Source organism: Chanos chanos, chromosome 4 (genome assembly GCF_902362185.1).
Source record: "Chanos chanos chromosome 4, fChaCha1.1, whole genome shotgun sequence".
Lineage (NCBI taxonomy): Eukaryota > Metazoa > Chordata > Actinopteri > Gonorynchiformes > Chanidae > Chanos > Chanos chanos.
In genome coordinates, this window is record NC_044498.1 from 11,504,570 (window position 1) to 11,526,717 (window position 22,148).

Below are 22,148 nucleotides of genomic sequence, written 5' to 3' on the forward strand. Positions count from 1 at the left end.
AATATTTGAGATTACCTAACTCCTTTTATGATCACAAAACATCAAAACAAATACAAGGGTAGATCCATACCTCCTATTAAGAGTCAGGATTTTTTGCCTTTTGCCTTCCTCTAATGTTTCTGGCTTCCTAAAAACCTATCCGGAATATTTCAACATTTTAGTCTTGACGCCTTTTAATATTAAAATCCACCATCCAAAATTGCAGTGTAACATACAGAATTAAAAAAATCAGACACTCAAAACACTGTCATGAGTGGTAGAATCTAAAACAAGAGGAATTGCTTTATTTATCCAAAACCCAGAACTCTTCATTATCATGCATAAAATCTACAAATGTAAGTTGATAATAACAGTTACTCCCTGAGTTTTTTTCATAATATACAGTGAATGCAACAGAACATAAAATGTGTGAAAATCATGCATTGTACACACAATAGCTGCACGTAATTTTAGATTAAAATATCATGACCATCATGTGTATGTTGTGGAAAAAAATATCAAATTGCTTTCCCTGGGCACTACACACAGCTGCCCACTGCTCCAAGGGTATACATAGGATGGGTTAAATGCAGAGGACAAATTTCCCCACGGAGACAACAAAGTACTTCTTCTTGACCTGTATAGCTGTAACTATTGGAAGGAAAAGTGACTCATGACTACTGTCACGATGTAGTCATATAATAGGGATCTGTGCTTGCTTAAATACTATATGCTGTAACAATGACAATGTACAGTATTTGTGTATTAGAACAGGGAGCATTTATCATGAAGAAGTCAAGGCCTCTGAGTGAACTGTATGTCTGTACCAGGTTGTGTTAAGGTATAAAACACCCCTGCACTGCTTAACATCAGTGAGAACTGCACCTCATCTCTGAGGTGTGCTTCTATCATGTGCATGAAATAAAGAAGCAATGATTAATCACATCTGAAGTTTGTCGTCTCTGAGAAGTAGCAGTTCTCATTACAGGGAACTCCAAATTTCCCTTTCAGTGCTACTTTCAGACACCTGATTAAACCAAGCACTGGTATGTCCTATACAGTACATGTCAAAAGTCTGGACACACCTTCTAATTCAGTGTTTTCTTCTTTATTTTTATTATTTTTATTCTCTTGATGCTGAACGCATCAAAACTATGAAACAACGTACATGGAATTATGTAGCGAGCAAAAAAGTGTAAACAAAGCACAAGGTAGAAAATAGTGAAAATAAAGAACAACCCTTGAATGAGCACAGTAAGTGTGTCCAAACTTTTGACCGGTACTGTACATTCAAGTCAGTCTTTAAGTTGATATTCATTGGCTTCCTCCATGTAGAAGTTTCTGGAAAATGGAGTCCTCCGTCTGGCATAAAGCAGCAGGTGTGTCAAATTCCACCACTTTCCCAGCCTGCATCACCATCACCCTGTCAGAGTCCATGATTGTGTTTAGTCTGCAGAAAAGTACAAAAAGGTGCGTCACATAATGGTGTCAATAACACTGGCTGATCATCCTCCATCTTCTCATCTGTTGGTGCCGTACGAGCACCACAACACAAATTTGTAACCAATATGCATTACAAATAAAGCATTTAGAATATAAATAAGATTGAAAGTCTTTCTACAGAAATGAAGTATTACACACCACAAAGATAAACACATATGGGGCTTTAAAACTCCAGTTTCAAATGCAAATTTAACCAGTAAATCCATGTTGTATGATATCAATTTCTTGAAAAATGTAAGTACTAAGAAACTAGTCACTGACCTGTGTGCAATAGTAAGAACTGTTTTGTTTATAAATTTTTCCCTTATTGTTTTCTGTAGCAGCATATCAGTCTTATGGTCCACACTGGCGGTGGCTTCATCAATACATAAGATCTGTGCAGAGAAGATATTTATCAAGAGAAACATGCAATGCAATTATTAAAATATGTATGACAGTTTTTAATGAACCCTGACTTCCTGATGTTAAGCATGTGATTATCCTGGAATTGCCACGTACCATAATTTTATGACTATGCACAAAATGAATGTCCAATTTTGCAGTTACACAACGCAAATTGTTTGTCACATATTTCCGAAGTTACTTAAAGACACTGGAAGGACAAACGACATGGAACACACACACACACACCCCGAAATACAAGCGACATAAATCTGTCTCTCTCACACACAAACGCATTCAATCCCGTACATTAGCTTCAGTCAGCAGGGCTCGAGCCAGACACAGCAGCTGCCTCTGTCCTAATGAGAATGACTTTCCTCTCTCTCCAACCTCAGCATTCAGTCCACCTGCCACATAAGGGGGAGAGAGCAGACACTATGGACAAATGCTAGCAGGCACAGCATTTTAAATACCATATATTTGTGTGATGAATAACTATCCCCCTTTCTCCTTAGCAAGACCCGTCCTTTGACTCTCTCACAGAAGAGTGTAAAGTGACTGGGATCAGTTTCTCACAAAAAATTTTTAGTTGCATGGAGGTTTTACTGACAATACAGAACAAAGCGAATGCAATTTACAAGTAACACACCTTATAGCTCATAGCTAAAACACTGACAATAATTGACTATAATTACAACTGGCTATAGCTGCCTTTTCTCTTGTTTATAAATACACGATTAACCTGTTGTAAATAATGAACCATATTTCTATTGTGGTCACATAGTGTAATTTTTAAACAGATTTCATAAGCTTAATGTGAGATCTAGTTGAGAAAACTGACATAAATGGAAAGTTAAAAATGAGTTGGCAGCTTTGTTGCCTATAATGTAATCACTGACCAATTCTCATAACCACCTGGCCTAGGTGGCACTCTTCCAGGACATCCATTAACCGGTGGTCAGAGTGACGCCCACAGGGGTCTAGGTTGTCCCGCACTGAACTTGAGAACAAGAAGGGATCTTGAGGGATGATGGCAAGCCTAGACCTGCAGGAGGCAATAACATGTAGATTTTAATAATCAGCTGATAATCAGCTTCTCAGCTGTAAAAACTTACGTCAGTTATGGTAGCCCACTTGGAATGTGGGCTGAGGACTGAAAAAGACAGCAGTTACCAGTACACCAAATTAAACTGAACAACTAATCGATGAGTTTTTGATTAGCTCAGTCACACGTGGTAACGAAGGGCTAAACAAAAGATATGCAATGGAGGGAAGCCCCAAGGAAGGGATTAAGGACCAGTGATCTAAGGAGCACAAGAAGGGATAACAGACACGCTAACACAATTAATTTAGGTAAATTTACAGGCAGAATACTGTCAAATCTAAGAATACGATCAATAAACAAACATTTCCCACCGTAACAGTGGTAATGCGACGCGGCTGACATCTACTCCATCCAGAAGTATGTGCCCCTGGTTTAGCTCTGTGAAGCGAAATAAAGCAAGGAAGAGAGTGGACTTCCCCGAGCCAGTCCGCCCCACTATCCCTATCCTCTCGCCGGGCAACACCTTGAAATTCACCCCATCAAGGGCATTCGGCAGGCCAGGCCGGTACGACAACACGGCATCCACAAACTCCACCCGACCCTGCCCCGGCCACGTTGGGGGTACCTATGGGAGCATTTTGAAAACTGTAACGTCTTGAAAATTCTGGGCCAGAAATTGAGATGCTATTTATTTATTTTTTTTGTAATGTACTAAATACGCAAAGCATAAAGAACACAGCAGTGCACACACTTGTAACTAAACTTGCAAAGACATTTAGATAGAGATATGTAATATCAGCAATATGAGCAATCAATTGAGTATTGACTGCCTTATACCATGCAAACTGTGCTATACATATTACTTCAAGCTGACTCATGAATAACAGATTTGATTTAACACCTGTATAAAAGCATCTCATATTCAATCAGCATTTATGAGAGAAGTCCTGTTCCTTAATCAAACATTGAGTGCATTAGGTACATGTTCTGAAAAATACCTGCAGGGTACCGTGCTGTGGCTCCAGAGGAATGTTGGTGGAGTACTCCTCTATACGCTCCACACTCACCAACTGCATTTCTGTCTGTGCAAACGTGAAGATAAGGCCTGACAGCAGATTGGTGATTGACAGTGCATAGGACAGAGACAAACCAACGAGACCTGAGGAATACAACACAGAAAGATGTGGGATGTCTCAACAGCTGGAGACATGTACATTAAGAAAAATCCTTAATGGTTAACTAGATCAGGCTGAAGCCTGAACTCAGATTGAATTCTTTTTCACTGTGCAAAACCAGCAACTCTGATACAACAGAAAAACCTTAATAATTTAGATGCTATTTTGATGGTTTTGCATATTAAAAATGTTAATGCCTCTGGCCTCAAGTCAATTGTGTAACAAAGAGTGTGGGGCCCACCTGGATCAACTGATTTGGTCTGATGCTGGATCACAGCAATTACACTGATAACTGTCACCACAGCAACACCAATCATCTGCAGTCGTATGTCAAGCCACTGCATGGCAGCGTTACTGATGAAGAGACAGCGCTGGTTCTGCTCCAGACGCCTTTCATTCTCCCTCTCAAACCTGCCGTTAGCCAACTCAAACATTACAGCAGATATACACAACTTATCAGGTAACCTCAACTACATCAACAACAGACACAAAAATAACTGCATAACCAACATACATATCATCATCAACTTCATATCATAGTGGAGTACAGGTGACGTTCTGACCTGTTAGCACTACCACTGGCTCGTACAGTACCCAGCCCATTGAGAGTTTCTGAGAAATGGGAGTAGATGGGAGAGAGGGTGAGGCTGTAGAGTCGTTTGAGCTCACGGGAGGAGTGTCGGTAGAAACGCTGGATACGGTAGTACAGTGCCCCGAGTGGAAGTAACGGGAGTAAAACCCAAGGCAGCCCATAGCTCATAACCACCAGCATCCCAAGGAGCCCAAACAAATTTGCCAGAAGGATGTTTAAGACAAATGGCAGCGAGTCGTCCACACAGTAAATGTCGGAAGAGAAACGATTGAGGACACGGCCCAGGGGTGTTGTGTCAAAAAAGGCCACTGTTGCCTGGTATGATAGTAGAGGAAAAATTGAACACAAACTGAGGATTAACTACATCTTTACTGGTTAATTTACATTATAATGTAATTACGATTTGCTTTTCCACTTTATTACCTACTACACAGCTTGTCTCGGTGAGTATGAATATGATGAATTACAAGTCAATAATGCTTTGAACTTCAAGTGAGTATTGATACCAGTGACTGAGGAAGCTCTGTTCTGAAAAAGGACTACAGTACTTAATATTTGAAATCTAACATCTTACGAATCACGAACCCCAGACATTTACCTTAAGGACGCTGTTGAGCAGTCTTCTATGGATTATTGTGGCAGCACAGATAGTCCCATAGGCGAAGAGAAAGGCTCGTGCAGCAGTGAAGACTGTGTTTGCTGCCGCTAAAGAGCCATAGACAGTCATGTAGAACTTCAACTCTGAACTCATGTTTCCAAAGGGCTCCGTAACCTTGACAGCAGCAGGGTACCTGCACAGCGCAGAAAATGTTAGTCAGCTGTATTTCACAAACTCATTGATAGCCAAAGACCACTCAGTGCAGATATGAAACCCATAAAAGTTTCCTCGGGCAAGCGTGGAAATTCCCTCGCTGAAGATTTGTTTAAACACCTCAGTGATGTAGCTGTAGTAAGACCAACTGGGTCATATCTCAATTATTTCCTTTTTAAGACATTTACATTCATGTTAACCTAATCTAGAAGGAGGGGCTGTAGGAGCACTCAGTAACTCACAATAGTCTCTCAGGAGACATGAGGAGCAGGACAGGGAGAGGAGGAGAAGCTGCCAGAGAGCCAAACTCAGACATGTTGCCTTTCAAACTTGAAATCCAGTGGGACAGCCACCAATCGGACACATTCTTAGAGGCTGAAATGACACGTGTAAATTGAGACTTTTAGACCATAATTAAATAATCATGAAGGATATTTAAAGATTATTTTTGCACATACGCTGTTGCCAATATATGTCAGTGTCACAAAAACGCTGTTATACACAGCTCCAACATAAATTTTTAAATGAAAGCTTCAACCATGATGCTGAAGAGCAATTCTATGACAAAGTAATTATTAAATCACTTATTTACTCAGAATTATTATGAATTATTCACTATAATGAATTATAGAACTGTAATATTTAAAACGGTCATATCCCCCCTTAACACAAACAAATATTAAATAAAGCTACTTCTTTCTCTTTTACTTAAGCTGTAGACAGTGTGATAAACTGGTGTAAGTGGGCAGTACCTTGCATGAGGAATAGGGCAAGAAGGATGGAGAAAGCCAAAACTCCACCTATAGCTCTCCAGTAGGAGCTATATACCGTCCAGGCAATGGAGCCAACTTGCTTCTGTTCCTCTCCCATCGCGGTTGACTTGTCCTCTTCACCTAGCTCACTGGCTAGTCGCTCTTCATTGTCTGCTCCATCTGTTTCAATATGTATGCCATCATATTCACACATTTATCCCCACACAAAAGAGGGCAATTTGAACAGGAGCAAAAGTGAATTTTGTGTACTAAAGACCCTCTTTTACGTGTGCAGTTGTGTTGCAGATTAATTGTTGCACATTTTTACACAAGGTGTTTGTTTCATTACATTCTCTACGATACATTCAAATTGTAGGATGTTATGGAGATAATAGCATGTGTTGATGAGATAAATACCTTTTTCTTTTGTATTGATGTCATTTTTACTATTCTTTGGTATTGTTCTTATCATAGATAGGACCTCCTTAGGTGTTCCTTCAATGAAAAGGAAAATTAAGCTCTGGTAAGAGATAGGATAACAAACTGAACTCAAATAGACCATGGGAATTAAGCAACTTGCCTTTAGCATAGTTTTTCTCACTGAGAAAGACTTGAACAACATGTTTAAAATGCATGACATCCAAATTTAACATCTGTAGTCCAAGCTGTAGTAGAGCAGTGTTCATGGAATTCTATACCTGATTTGACAATTGTCCCATTTTCCATTAGGATTACTGTATCGGCCTTGTCCACAAATTCTGTTCGATGAGTGCAAAGAATTCTGGTCTTGTTTTTAAGAATTCCCATGATGCATTTCTCCATGAGATGGTTAGCCACATTAGTATCTACTGCTGCCAGTGGATCATCAAGCAAATAGATATCCTTGTCCTATTTGACAAAGAAAAGCAAAATGTATACAAAGTAATATGTTAAATAACCAGTAGGGTTTTCCCTCATTAAGTTTCATAAATTAACTCTGGGGACAAGATAAACTGTTGTGTGATGTCTTACCATATAAACAGCCCTTGCCAAGGCAAGTCGGCTTTTTTGTCCTCCACTAAGCGTAACCCCAATTTCTCCCACTTCTGTCTGATCCCCATCAGGCAAAATCTGTTAACAGGACAACATGGCATTCATGCCTCAAGCTGAGCCAAGTTAAAACCAAACCTAAATAATGTTATAACTAAACCTCTTCAACTATGACAACATATGACAGATTCTTTTGTGAAAAATGACTCAAAGACAGCAAAAAGCTGATGGTGGCTTACAATATTAGAAAAAATTTGTATTTGTTTATTTATGAAGCATTTGTTTATTCCAACTCACACTGAGGTCATCGGTGAGTGCACAGGCTTCAATCACAGCCTGATAGAAGACACTGTCAAAGTCCTGGCCAAACAAGATGTTGTCTCGCACCGTTGCATGCTGGATCCATGGCTCCTGAGCAGCGAAGCCAAATCCCTTCTCTCTGCCTTGAACATACACTACTCCACCACACCTAAAGGGGGTGTGAAAGCACACCCAGAGCAAAAAATAACACAATTAATATAGTTGAATTATACTTTCTACTTCAATATTCCAAATTAGACCAAGTAAAGGCAATTAGACAGATGATGTTTAACATCAGTTTAACAACATTTAAAGAAACATAAAATGTACATTTTTAATCAGAAAAAGTTGTTTAAGTTATGATAAAACACCACCTGTTAAGTTCCCCCGTAATGGCTGCCAACAAGGAGCTCTTCCCACAACCAACTTTCCCCACAACAGCAACCAGACTGCCCTGCCACACAAGAACACCACAGCTGTAACTTGCAGAAAGCTTAATACATGTTTAAATTTAAAAAAGAAAACAACAAGCAACAGAAACAAATTTATTTGAACTTGTCTGAATGGGCTTAAAAAGTCACACTAATTATTATGGATGCTTCCAATAAAACCAGTAATTAAGCCCATCAATCAGTTGCTATAGTTCATTAACCTTTTTAATGCTGAGGTTGAGGTTTTGGAGGTACAGACTTCCTGATAGAGATCTGTCCTCAGTGCTGTCTGTCAGCCCTTCAGATGTGCTATCTGACTGAGGCCTATCTGAACTCTGCCATGAAAAACAGGCTTGGTGCATCTTAACTGCGGTGAGAGGATCCTCAGGAGGGACTGTTGGGAGATGGAGTCAAACAAAAATGTACATTCATGAACACAAATATATGAAGAAAGCCATTAGAATCTCATATGACTTTGTACTAAAACATAGCAATGGATATTATTTATTTAGATACTTAAATGTACTGATCATATTTTCATTTCAATTAGTCTTGTCATGCAGAAAACGATATATATAAAGAAAACAATGTATATGTGATTTGAGCGGAACCTTGGTTGTAGTAAGCTGTTAGATCCTGGTTGTGAAGTCTAAGAAACTGCTGGATGCGGTCCAGAGAAACTTTCGCTTCCAGTGTGCCATTAAGAACCCATGGGAAGCTATTAAGTGGTAGAATGAGCATTCCTACTAGAGCGAGAGTAGTGAAAACCTGCAAAGGAAACACTACAAGAATTAAAATGGACTCGTTTATCAAGTCTTTTTCAACACTAATTGCAAACTGAGAGCTAATGCATAGTAGCTGTGCAGTGATTGGACAGCTCAACGCAGTGTGAACCAATGAAAATCAATAAAACCTCCTGATTTGGGATGAGATAATGCTTTAAAGTGGAGAGTCTGGTAAAAAGAGGCCTACTCACCTTGGCTGCAGTGAGACTGTGTCCAAGCAGCACATAGGTGATAAAGGTGATGATGGACATGACAACTGGCAGAGCGGCCCACGTGTACACACACACTGCATCGAGATACTTAAGTGCCTTCAAATGAGCCAGCTCTCTCTTGCGACATTCGGAAATCTTTTGGGCAAAGTGGTCCTCCCAATTATAGAACTTTAGTACACGAATTCCAAAGAGCACTTCGGTCATTAGCTGAGGGACAAATAAATAAAAACACATAACAATTCATAAAATAAAAAATGGAATTCAAAATTTCTATTTAAAAGATGTTTTTTTTTTTCTACGACAGCATATTTTTAACAGCTTTATCACACGTCTGAGCATATGTGACAGTTGTCACTGTTGTGGACTGCCCTACCTTAACTCTGCTGTCTTTGTGTATTAGCATATGTTTATTGTTGTCCAGGATACGAGATGCCAGGATCTTGTTTAGTGGAACCAACAGCAAAGCCACACCCAAGCCACCCAGGACAGCTACACCCACCTGCAGGTAGAGCAAATAGAGAGCGACAGCAAACTGGAAGGGCAGGCTCCAAGCTTCATGGAAGCTGTTAAAGAAGTTCACCAGCCGATCCGTATCCGTGCTCATGAAGTTGACAACTTCGCCCATGTTAAAGCAAGCCAGCGCCGCGCTGCTGACCTGGACGGCTTTGCTATAGATGGTAGACACAACAGCAGCCCGAGCTTCCAGGGACACTTTAGACACCTCAAAGACAAAAACATTTCGAAGCAAAGCTGCAAAGAAGGTGCTGGCAAAGAGTCCAACAGCACACCACACCCCTGTCCTGAGTGGTGCCCCTTCTGTTTCCATGAAGCCCACCAGTCCATTGAGGAGAAGTGGCCCCGCGAAAGATAGCATGCTGGCTGCTAGCTTCAACAATCCCAGCAGGAGATAGCGTTTACCGAAAGCCCTGTACAGTACTCGCAGGAGCCCAACTTCATGGCCTCCTCCATCAGAGGTCCCCTCTGCTACATTCTCACTCCACTGGCCATTCTGTAGGCTTCCTACCGCTGACCGTGATGCTCCCTCCTGGGTATCCCGCGCTCTACGGCTTTGGCTGTCGGCCCAGCAACCCAAGAAGCGCTGAGTAACAGCACGGGTGTGTAACCGCTGAGGCAGCTGGAAGACATCACAGGGTCTCTCAAGCTCCCCGCGTTCTCCTTGCCTCAGTAAAGGGTTCAGCCAGAGGTACAGGAAGCGTGACAGACAGCTACAGCCGTCTTCAGCTATTATATCTCCACTGCTGAGCTCAGGAGTAATTAGGGGGGCTCCATCCCCAGAGTTTATAGACAGGAGATCGTCACGTGCTCTGAAGCAGGGGAAGGCAAATGCGAGGAGATAAAGGAGGAGCAGGACAGCTCGAGCCACTGTCATTGCAAAACGGACCACTCGAAGAAGTTCTGAGGGATCGAGATATGTGCCATCTTGAATGTAGGTGGTAAGAATGAAGGCCAGATTAGGTATAGGAAGGACAATCAGCAGAACAAGCACTGCTGGCCCTCGGCTCCTCCTGTAGACAGACCTCTGCAGGACTATAAGTGCTCCAAAGTGGACCAGCCAAGCTAGAACAGCACATCCATCAGCCAGGAAATCCAGGAACATGTCAGGTTGTTGCAAAACGCCCACCAGTGCCAAGTCCCCAATAAAGAGTAAAGCCAACAGCAGCGCTGACACCACTCTAAAACCCCATCCAACAGGGAGCGACGACAGAGTATGTCTATGACTAGGAACGCTTAGATAACAAGCACTGAAAATTGCAATAGCTGCATGAGCCAGTGATCCACAAATTAGCTGGTTAAAGCAGGGGCTGATGGTACCATTCTGCCAGAGTGGAAAGGGGTTGTGTTTGTCTGTGTGACACAGTTCCGCAATGATACCAGAGGGCCCAAAATCAGCTTCATTGCTCTCCATAGCGCCGTCATCTGAACAAATCTGGAAGTACAGCCCTAGAACGCAAAAAGAGTACTAGGCATAGTAGATGCTGAGAGAACCTCACTTAAATCTGTCCTATACATACAGTACAAGGTTTAAGTGTTTGCAGCTGTTTTATCACAAATGAAAATGCTACTGCATGTTTCCCATTGCTACACGGCTGGTCAGCCAAGCTACATGGGTTTGCTGGTTTGTTGTCAAAGGAGTACAACTCTCCACCTTTTCGCTTTTGTTTTGACTGAGTATAATTGAGTCATTGACGTGTCAGTTACGTTCGTACTGCTAAAACTTGTTGAGAACTAGCGAGCATGAGCGGCTTATTCGGCTCTGAGACGCTAATCTACATCAAGCATTAGCTGTCTGTCTATGAACCGGGTATGCATTACTACGTCTGTTTAAAAATATGCCAATACCTGCTCGTGGATCTAACTGTAGTGTCAATGTATGGACCGGTATCAAAACAGTGCATAAGCGAGCTTCTTCCTGTTTGCGTTTACTTCGCCTACTTAAACCGAGGTAACTGCCTTTCGACGGTCTGAGCTACCGCCCCCTCGGGGTGGACGACTTGCCTGGTTGACAAAGCAGGCATCGAGATTGGAATACATCTGAAAACTGTTGCGATGCTGTTGTCAGCACTGTAAGTGCAAATCCACACTCATAACTATGCCAAAGCAAGACAGACGGTAAACACTGATTCCTAAGGGCTTCGAGAGAGAGAGAGAGAGAGAGAGAGAGAGAGAGAGAGCATTCTATAGAGAGAGACAGAGACAAGTTGGTTTGAATGCTTTATTAAGGGAGGGAGGGAGGGAGTGAATGGCTGTAAAAAGTAGCAGGTTCTTTGAAGTAAGCACCTTAAAACAACTTTTCTTAATACAAACTGGGGAATTGGACTGGGAGACTGGAGTCTTTAATGCTATGTGGGGTAATTTAGGGGAAGAAGAGAGGAATATCTTAGTTCTGACAAGTCAAATTTCTGCAAGGGTTTCACTTCAAACAAAACTAAAACACTCAATTAAAACCCTGAATCTGGACAGTGCACATAAAATGGCATTTCAATATTACATAAGTTAGACAAAAAAATAAAGCAATTCTACAAATGCAGCTCCCTGGAATTAGACAGAAAACTCTTTAAATACTGGGTGCAACTTCCTAAGGCAACTTTTAGTCGATAAAAAGGGTAATCTGTAAGTCTTGTGTAATATAGGAATGAAACTATACAATGTCACGTTATTCTTTGTTTCCTCATTTACACTGTACAGAGTCCACATCCTTCAAGTTTGGCCTGACCAGTAAATAAACTTGTCAGTGTAACCAATATCCTACATTTTACAGTCTCCCAGACAGTCTAACACACACAGACATATTATACAAACATACATATGCACAGACTTTTTAAATTTTCAGCAAGGCCCCTTTCAGGCTTTTAGATAATTATTTTCTTTACAGTATAAACTTAGACAAAAAGTTTTTTAACGCTTGTTCAATCACTGGTTTGGCATAGACTTTTTTTTTTTTTGTAAAATAGGATGCCCAGCTATGTTCATTAATTTACATCTTGGTGATACGTAGTCCAAATTAAACTGTGCTGAGCGTGAAATATGATCTGTACTGATGTATTACCACATGAGCGTATTATGACTATGTTCAATTTCACATAAGCAGTTTTATCACACTACGCACACCAGTGCTGCACTCTTTGCTCATTAATCACATTGAGCATACTTTTCCCCCAACTGGCTATTGAAATATAATTGCAAAAACAAACAAAAACAAAAAAACAACAACAAAAAAAAAAAGTTTTGCAAATGACAGAGGACAAATAAAGTCAGCTATATGAGCAGGTGTATATGTGATATTTTATGTCAGCATTACACTGATAAACAATTATTTATGAAATACTGGCGAATCTGTGATGCTCACAATGGGAGCCTGCTGTAAGCTGCACTAATGCAAAGCTTAGCAAATTTCTATTACTTAAGTTTTCTTTCCCACACATTTTGACATGATTGTCCAGCCAGAATAAAACATGTAACAGACAAATTAGAACATTTTCATGTTCAAAATTTATAGAGTTGGGCAGCTGCAAACCAAAATGCAATGCCGAATTCCCCGTTTTTAAATTTTAGGAATCAAGGTCGAACAAATATATTTTACTGTACAGTTCACATTTTGATTACATACTCAGAAAGAATTGAAACTGGAGAACACAGCCAATGCACCCGAGTAAGTACAAATGTATGTTTGTATGAAGAATGCACGGAAACATTTACACTATAAGAGCTGGGAGACACTGCCGGTAGCTGCTACACGCCCGTGGCGAAGGGGTCGATAAAAAACAACAACAACAAAACAAACAAACAACAACCAAAAAAAACACAGATTTCTCTTTTTTTTTTTTGACGAGGGTAAACAGAGGATTCGACTGGAGTATCTGATGGTGCTTCTGTCTGTCGGCTTTCTCTATCCCTCCCTCTCTCTCTCTCTCTCTCTCTCTCTCTCACGCCAGTTGAGGAGGCATGAGTCAGGACACTGTACGCTGGACCTGTAAACTGTGCCCACATAACACAGCCCTGACGGTCATTTTAATATCCATCTTGAGTGAAGACAATTACTGCCCATCCTACGTATTGACCTGTGTAAGCTTGCCAGCCTTCCATTGACAAATTACACTAGGAGTAAAAAAAAAAGTGACACAACAGGGACAGTTTTGAGTTCTGAGTGTGTCTGGAAGGGCTGGTTTATTCACCAGGCTACTCCCCCAGGGGCCTGGGTGGGGAGTGTATGCGGCATTTGTGAGAGTCCTCTTGAAACCAGCTTTTCCATCACTCCTTGCTGACCCCTCGGAGAGTTCTACAGTTCACGTATCAACACCTGACAGAGTGTGCACCACTCACAAGTTCTTGGTGTTGATGTGTGTTTTGTAATGCTTTGTGAGGTGGTCACTCCGCATGAAGCGTTTTTGACACTGATTACACTCAAAGCGCTTGTCTCCTGTAGAGGTACACACAGAAACACAAACCAATGTCATAAATCTATGTGCAAATACATTCATACGTTTTCAGCCAGATGCAAAGAGGATTTTTCTCCCTTTCCCTTACACAACAGCATCACCAACAAACAGAAAAATTGATTAATTCACCACACTTAGCGCTATTATTAACTCCGCTGATAACACTAGGGCTACATTTAGTTCTGTAGCACAGTGCAATAGGTGTACATATGCTGTCTACTTGCTTTTATGTGTGTAGGAGGGAGAGAATGGTTTACTGTAATAGGGTATATGTTTTTGTGCTGCTGACCAACCTGTGTGTGTCCTTGCATGCCTCTGTAGCTCATCGCTGCGTGTGAAGCGCTTCCCACAGAAGACCCAGTTACAGACAAACGGCCGTTCGCCAGTGTGCAGACGAACGTGCGCTCTGAGCAGAGATGTCTTCCGAAAAGTCTTTTCACATCCAGGGATGTGGCAAATGTGCTTCTTCTTCCCTTGCTCTCCAGGCCTGTAGACGGTAACGTTAACCACAAATAACGACACAACATCACAAAAGCTCTAAGAGTGCTCTCTCTATTGTTGCCCGGGTCATCAGTTTCATAGAGAAGGATGGTTTCTACAATTCACCTTGAATAGATTCTTCTTAGGGAAATTTCAACATTTTAACATATTTAAAACATTTTAACGACTGACACATTGCCACCACCCATTGCCAGACATCATGGCATAAAGATGTACTTAAACACATCAGCAAATGAAATCTTGTGGGAAAATGTTAAGATTTGGCAGTACAACTCACAACAGTGCCACCATACCATAGACAACGCAGCATATGCAGTGTTATTCTATACTAATGTCAAATAATAAAATAAGTCACGTTAAAAATAAAATAAATAAAATGTGGAGATTTAAATTATACTTGAGTGCACACTTTAGTACAGCTGATAATCCGTCATGTCAGACTTAATTACACTCAGTCACCTGAAGTCTGAGACTCTCTAAGCTGCTCCTATTTGACAGGCTGCATTAACAGACTGAGAATTTGTTGTCTAGCAAATAAGTCCCCGAATACACGATCGATGCTGGGAGCCACATGCTTTGCTCCATTTGAACAACTTAGCAACAAGTTAGGCACAGTACCACAGGATATGTGGAGGCGTGCTCCTTTTCCACTGAAGCAAGTTAGACAGTAGCATGCAGTCGCATTTTTGATCGAGTGCTGTGTCTCACTCCTGAGCATACCTGTGTATGAACCAACATGAAGTTACACTCGGTTTAACCCATCTCTGGTCATACCTTTTCTCTGCGTCCTTGCAGTTGGGGCAAGTGCATGCCATGCGACGCTTCTTTTCCCCAGGCTGACTCTGCAGCTCCAGCGCCAGTGTCTGCTCCACCTGGAGAGGCTGTGTCTGTGCCTGAACACTCCCCAGCTGCAGCCCCCCACCCTGGACCGTCTGTACCGTAAGGTGTTGTTGACCTGGAGAAGAGAAAAGTAAAGAAAAGAGAGGAGGAGAAAAGAAAAAGAGAAGAAAAGAACATGGAGAGTTAAGAAATATTTAAACACGTAGGATATGAAATTTTAAAGGTCCACATTTCTGGAATATATTTCATAATTCAAGAAATGGATATGTCCCAACATACTCTTACTCACCGCCAGCATTAGTAATGGTGACAGGCACACCCTGTACCTGGACTCCATTGATATTAATGGTCTGAACGGCCTGGGCAGCTGATGTGAGCTGGGCAGCATTCAGAGTGATGAGACTCCCTGCAGGGGCAATTTTTGGCAAGGTCCTCTCCTTCCGTGCCCCCGCCTGTGTTTTTTTAACTGTTCCAGTACACGGTGCTGGGACAGTTGTGGTGCTGGATGCAGGCGTAACAGAGGCAGGAACTGTGGTCTCTTGTAGTTGCACAGCCTGCCACTCACCTGAGGCAGTTTTAATAAGCACCTGAGTGACAGAGAGACAAAGAAAATGGGGAAAAAAACATTTACAGGTACTTAAGGCATTGATATATAGAATTGTTGCATCTCATACTGTCAGCAAAATCACTTTATTTTTCCTGTCATAATTCAAAGTGTGAATGCACTGTATCTGCACTGTCTGATTTTTATCTAGACGGAATCTATGCTAAACAAGTTAACGAAGGTCTTCTTCAACCCTCGTCGCACTGCAAATACACGGTTAGATTAAAGCTTTCCCGGCTTTAATTAGTGAAAGGACTTTCTGTGGTTCACACTGTATCAGAATCATGCCAGTACCTGTGTGGGTTCAGCTGAGGTCATCTGTAGGCTGGGAGCAGCAGGTTGTCTCTGAGGGACAGGGGGAAGAGTGGCCGAAGCAGCTTGTACCACCTTCAAAGCCTGTGGGGGTATCTGCACCACCTGCTGATCTGCCTTCTGCTGGACTAACTGCACCTGCTGCACCACGGCAGGCTGGCTCCCTCCCGGACTCTGGACGATCAGCAGGTTATTGCCCGCCTGCGAGGGCACAGACCGTTACTGATCACATACAAATGGATCGTTTACACACAGATACGCAGAGTAAAAAGACAGGTCTGTCACGGAGAAATATATCCACTTAAAATCCCACTGTGTACGGAAGCTGGTCCTGAATTCAGGGTGAAAAAGGCAATCAGAGAATCAATACACAGTTTTGTTTTTTGTTTTTGGTTTTTTATGTATATTCTGTGCACCCAGAGTCAGAGTGTGGATTCTGAGCCCAGAAACCTATGAGGAATACGCTCTCCCCATGAAAACTACAAGGTAAGTGCTACGAGCCTGAAAAGCGTCTTTGTATGTCACATTTAGACTTCGACAGTCATCGCCAAAGCTTTGATCTGGTCTGCAAAGACAGCCCCCCCCCCGACACTTGTGAGGACTGCCTGTCCAGCAGAGCTGCACAGCATGATCAGATGTTACGATGAAGTCACTCAGGACAAAGGATGCGATGGAAAAATGTTAAGTCTCTCACACCAAGAACACGCAAGGTTCTTATCAGAGACGTCCTATTGGCTGAAAACGCCACAATCACGACTAACACTTAACATCTTCAAGACTTCACCGATCACTTCCAACGGATAATCAGCTTTTAAAAAGTGATGGGTCAGGATGTTGACGCAACTTCAGTTTTCCTATCAATACCTACACACTGGGAGTTGTCTACCACTTAACATAATCTGTGACAACCAACTCCTTGGAGGTTGAGATCAACAAATGTATTTGCTGCATATGCAAAACAGGAAAAGGGACTCAGTTTCAAAACGTAATGTTGAGAACCCATTCTCAGAGTTCCCCAACACAGGGATTCTCTGCAGTGCTAATCTTCATAGCATGCATTTACTGATCAGATACCAGCAACTCAGCTTGCTTGGCTTTGGAGCGCTTGGACTTTCACATCTCCCAAAAGACATCTACCTCAATCTGGCTTCATTTAAAGTGGTGTGATATGAGTGCATTTTTGGCTGTCACAGTTGGTGAAAAAAAAAAAAAGAAAAAGAAGGAAAAAAAACAATAAAGACCCAAGTGTTGACTAAAATCAATCTGAGGTTATGGCAAATGCTGAGTTAGGGGTTGCAATAAACCCATATGTCAAAAAAAGGTAAACGTCTCCTCAACACCATGAGGAGGCACATAGAGGCAAAACACAGTTCAGGGAAGACACAGACAAAAGTACATTTAAGCAGATAAAAGTGGACTGACCTGGATGATATTGTCTGCAGTTGTTTCTATAAGGAGCGTCTCCACCTGCTCACCTACAGGTGAGGCTGGCTGGGGGGCAGGAGCAGGTGGAGCAACTGGCACCTGCTTTTTCCGGCCTCTTCTGGAGGTTTTCGCAGGTGGAGGAGTAGTGGTCGTGGTCTCTGTTACAACCTGAGCCCCACTCACTTCACCTGTCGCAACGTTGAGAGGAAGCGTGAGTCCACTTGGCAGCCGCACAATATTGGTGTTGTTCTGCCTTCGTTTCTGTGTGGAGGGCTTAATGGCCACTGTTTTCTGTGATGTAGCAGTTGTAATAGGTGTTGAGGTGGGCGTGGCTGCTGGAACTGTTATAGGTGTGGTGATGATTGCTTGGTTGGTACCAGGAATGATCTGTATCTGACCACCCTGAGGAACCATCTGGATGGTCTGGGTGCTCTGTATCTGAGGCACCACCTGGTACTGGATGTTGGTAGTTGGGGTGCCTGTAGGGCGAGAAGGGCTCTGGATAGTCAGGAGGATAGGGCTGGCCCCTGAGGTGCCAAGGCCAGCAGGAAGCTGAATTACATTGCCTTTGGCTGACAGGAAGCCAAGGTTTTTGGGAGGTGCTGGGGCAATGGGTGCTGGCTTGATGGGGTGCAGACGACGCGTAGTTGGCTGGGCTGGTGGGGTGCTGACAGGTGCCTGAGCAGCTGGAGGGCCAATTTTACTGCAAGTGGCAGCCAAGAGAGCCAGTGGAGAGGGTTGGGAATCCTGTGACACGCAGACAATGAACAGCCTGTTACCGCAACTAACTGGCTAACAAAAAGCATTTGCATTTATTTGCAAACAAATAAGTATGGGTGTGTAGAACTACACAGGAGACCAATCCAAAGAAATTAAGGGAACACTGTAAACTGAGAAAGTCATGATATTCAGTGTTATTCATCATTAACATCCTCTTGCTTTATGAATCCGTGGCATTCTACTCGCATCATGTACACGCAGTAAAGGTTATTAGAAGGTGCTTAAGATTATATTCCCTTATAGTCCAGTAGATCATGGGTTAGGGGAAACTTACCTGTGAAGCAGTAGCTGAGGGTTGGAGATATTCACTGGGACTGACAGCAACAGTGGTGGCCATACTGTCCTTTTGATCTTGGAGAAAAGGGACAGAGAACTATTCAACCAACAAGTGCTTCTCAAACAAATTAAATGTATGTAAATTATTATATATTTACGTGGACTAAAAAGAATGCAAAAGCATTCAAAGAAATTGTGAAAACCCAGAGTCTGTGCAGTTTAAACATACAAACTGAACTTGCGTTCACTCTGAATTACTTTTATATCTTATGTGATTGGCAATATATTCATGCAGATGTCCAATTTCAAGGCAAATGGAACATTTTTGAATGCAATGAGGCTATGCAATTCGATTTCAATCTTGTACTGATTTACAACTGGGGGAAAAAGAAAGCACAAGACCATGTCAAAACGTGGGAAGGAATACATGAATCCTAAATCGTAAAGTTCCGTGCAACGCTTGACATGGCTAGTCAAAAATGCGGCATGCAGTTGTACAGTAACTTCAAAAATTCCCAACTGAGGAACGTTACCTGGAACTAGCTAGGTGTGTAAAATATCAGGAGATGAGCGATTCATGGGAACATCTGTGAACGAAGTTCTTTACTTAATTGGGACCCACAACTTAAGGTTTGCAACAGTGACTGATTGTCAATGCAGAACAGTACTGGCTCGGTGACCTCCAGTGTAAATGCAACCATTGCTGAACAAACTGCTATGTGCTGCTATGTTTCTTTTTCAGATATAATATTTAAGCGTTGCAACAACTAGACAGCTCGCTCTCTAACCAACGTTAAGAGTCAGGACGGTACTGCTTCTGCAAGCTAGCCAACTGTGTCGATTTAGAGTTGTTGCTTCGCCCTGCACTCTGCTTAGTTGGAGTGTGGCATAAATACTCATTAATGCATGTAATTTGCCATTTTGTTTCCTTTTTAACGTTACGCAAAAATAATTGAAAGGGTCGTTGCAATCACGGGCGGTCACTGTGTCTTTAAATCCTTAAACTCATGGATTGGGGGAAATCATACAATTTGAGCGCGGCCTGAAAGCGCCACCAGTAAACACAACTATAGCTAGCTAGCCGCTGCAGCCAGTTATACACCAACAGTTTACTAAAAGGCTGGACAGCGCCAGACGACGATAGAAGTTACCTGGAAAACCACCGTTTGCTAGCTTGTCACATAGCTGGCGAGCTAACATAACATGCTAAGTGAACGCTAAATGAAGACAACGACACATTTAAATGCAGATAATGAGATATCGAATATAAGGTCACTTTTCATGTTGTCTTGGCAACCGCAGAGAGTCTGCTTTAGATATGCATGAAAATTTCACTCAAGGCATATTTAAAACTACTCAACCCAATTCCATTACATGCTAAAACTGCAAACAAGCTATGTCTTGTTGGCTAGCGCGTAACTAGCCAGATAAACTCTTTGATACGGAAAAGCAGCCTGATTCCGGAAGTGAACCGTTTGCGAGTATCGTGTTAAAATTCACACTCAGTTTAATGCATTTGCAGTTAAAACTGTTCTGTGCATCTTTTTCAGTTAGACGAAGCAATGTTAAACAAAGTAGAATGTAATATAAACACCAACGTTATAATTCCTACCCACCGCTCATGACGACATTCGCTCTCCGTCAAGCCTTCAAGAGCAAGCCCATGCGAGATACCGCCCGCACGCTTGGGCCAATCCGTCTGCTTGTCATCCGCTGACAGATGGCCCTTCTGACCAGTCAACGGGAGCCATCTTAGTGATTGACGTTTAGTTTGAGCAATAGAATAGCAAGATGTGACATTGACAGTTAATTGACACATTATCACCCAATAGACAGTTCAATTTTCGCTCAGAAGGCGGGCAATATAAGAAGAATGTGAAAGACAACGAACCAATAAAAATTGATTTTGTATTTCACTGACGCCAACTGTATCCATTCAGAACGCGAAAAGACATTTCAATCAAAAGCTTTACTTGACATCCATCTTGATTGATCTCTCTCAACTCTCTGCTAACTGTATCACTCTTTGGAATTACTGCCTCTGGTGTCGGGCAGGTGTTGGTTGAGTGGGGGTAACTACGGAGGAACCGTAAGGGCTATTGCGAAGGCTGGGGTCAATTCGTGAATGAAATTTCAGTTTCAGTTCAAGGGGAGGGGTGGAATTGGAATCAAACCATTAAGAGAAAAATCCAATTAAACTGGAAGTACAGGAGATTGTGGTTGATTAAGTTGTTAAGTTGAACGAGTTCGATGAAATTCCATGTAATTCCACGTTGTGGAAAGTAAATACAGACTGAACACAGGCTATTTTGAACATTTTAATGGAAAATGAGGAAGAGTGCCGTTCTGTATCTGAATAGTTTCAAGGGAGCTATTTCTGAAATGCAAACAGAATGATCAACATAAATACAAATCCTTATAACTTTACGTTGCACAGAAAAAGTCTGGAATGTTACAAGAAAAGCCCGTATATAACAACGTATGTAATCATTTTAGCATATCAAATTAAACATGTTTTATGGCCTATTACTCATCCATCAGTTGTGGAATTCCTTTCAACTGAACTCTGTTTCATGTAATTGCAATTCACTTCCAATTCTACACCCCCACGATGGATATTAATTCCAATTCTTCATTCCAAGAACTGATTTGGAATGAACTATACATTCTTAGTTCATTAAGTGTTGACCCCAGCTCTGACTATTGCTGAATACTGAGGTACAGTTTGTTTGTAATTATTTGACAGCCTCAATATAGCTCTCAGAAGAAGCTTAGGCTTTCCAGCATTGGACATAGTATGGCTTTGCTTTCATTCCACTTATTGAAAAGCCTAAAAGTCAATGCAGGATACAGTAAACTAAGCATACACACCAGGTAAAATGTATCGGTCAGTATTCATCTTAGGCAGGAACAGAGTGCTTTGATTCAAAATACAGAGCTTGGTCAGTGTTTTTTCACATTCCAAACACAGTACAGGTTTGAAGTCATATTGGCAAAATAAAAAAAAATGGAGTGGTTTGAATCTTTAACGGACATAAATATGAAGTACATATTAGCATTTCCAGATATATCTTCTCTCTGGGTTGTTTTTAGATATATTGGTTGTAAACTTTTATAAGATTTAACCTTCCCTGATTTTCAGCATTGCTTGGTAGATGTTTTTGGAACTGCTGTTTGTGATGTCACTAATTGTCTTATTTGGTAATTAACATATTGACTCCAGCAGCTCATATGTTCCATTGTCCAAGATTTCTATCTACTTTGTTACTTAGGAACCAGCCCTTTAAAAAGTATGAGCACACTGTTTGTTGAAGTCACACCAAAATGCTTGTGTGCGGGCATCAACAAATGCAATTATCTGAAGCACACACTTCAGACACTAACTGTCAATCACCTTGTATTCATTAAATATTCATGTGATTAAGACGTTGCCTGGTTAAATCTGGTAGCAGAGAGA

At 41.7% G+C, this 22,148-nt stretch overlaps 2 protein-coding genes across 3 annotated transcripts; both read right to left on the reverse strand.

Annotated features, from left to right (window-relative positions):
* Positions 1-1,277: 1,277 nt before the first annotated feature.
* On the reverse strand, positions 1,278-10,922 carry abcc10 (ATP-binding cassette, sub-family C (CFTR/MRP), member 10). The gene is made up of 20 exons (XM_030772059.1): positions 9,369-10,922; positions 8,975-9,202; positions 8,610-8,766; positions 8,220-8,392; positions 7,942-8,021; positions 7,565-7,736; positions 7,250-7,348; positions 6,937-7,126; positions 6,656-6,733; positions 6,239-6,418; positions 5,729-5,861; positions 5,274-5,466; positions 4,647-4,990; positions 4,325-4,494; positions 3,907-4,067; positions 3,280-3,533; positions 2,763-2,908; positions 2,173-2,270; positions 1,744-1,856; positions 1,278-1,429 (listed from the first exon to the last, which is right to left on the reverse strand). Exons 1-20 carry the CDS (start codon positions 10,920-10,922, stop codon positions 1,294-1,296), a joined length of 4,659 nt encoding a protein of 1,552 aa, XP_030627919.1. The 3' UTR covers positions 1,278-1,293.
* A 2,668-nt stretch (positions 10,923-13,590) lies between these two features.
* sp2 (sp2 transcription factor) lies at positions 13,591-20,349 on the reverse strand. 2 transcript variants are annotated; one of them, XM_030771549.1, is made up of 8 exons: positions 20,308-20,349; positions 18,690-18,766; positions 17,633-18,382; positions 16,193-16,411; positions 15,584-15,881; positions 15,229-15,409; positions 14,247-14,440; positions 13,591-13,934 (listed from the first exon to the last, which is right to left on the reverse strand). In XM_030771549.1, exons 1-8 carry the CDS (start codon positions 20,312-20,314, stop codon positions 13,834-13,836), a joined length of 1,827 nt encoding a protein of 608 aa, XP_030627409.1. In that variant the 5' UTR covers positions 20,315-20,349; the 3' UTR covers positions 13,591-13,833. The 2 variants fall into 2 exon arrangements, with proteins under 2 accessions (XP_030627409.1, XP_030627410.1); XM_030771550.1 differs by lacking the exon at positions 20,308-20,349 and having other exon boundaries at positions 18,690-18,767.
* Positions 20,350-22,148: the final 1,799 nt, after the last annotated feature.

What these genes read in the sequence shown, in the direction of transcription:
- abcc10 (XM_030772059.1), bottom strand. Translation starts at nt 10,922, where the DNA reads ATGGAGAGCAATGAAGCTGATTTTGGGCCCTCTGGTATCATTGCGGAA. An exon ending in TGGCAAGGGCTGTTTATATG is followed by an intron (nt 7,127 to 7,249) that starts GTAAGACATCAC and finishes TTTGTCAAATAG; the next exon opens with GACAAGGATATCTATTTGCT. An exon ending in GTTCTTACTATTGCACACAG is followed by an intron (nt 1,430 to 1,743) that starts GTCAGTGACTAG and finishes ACTTTTCTGCAG; the next exon opens with ACTAAACACAATCATGGACT.
- sp2 (XM_030771549.1), bottom strand. An exon ending in CCTCAGCTACTGCTTCACAG is followed by an intron (nt 18,383 to 18,689) that starts GTAAGTTTCCCC and finishes TGCGTGTCACAG; the next exon opens with GATTCCCAACCCTCTCCACT. An exon ending in CCTCAGCTGAACCCACACAG is followed by an intron (nt 15,882 to 16,192) that starts GTACTGGCATGA and finishes TCTGTCACTCAG; the next exon opens with GTGCTTATTAAAACTGCCTC.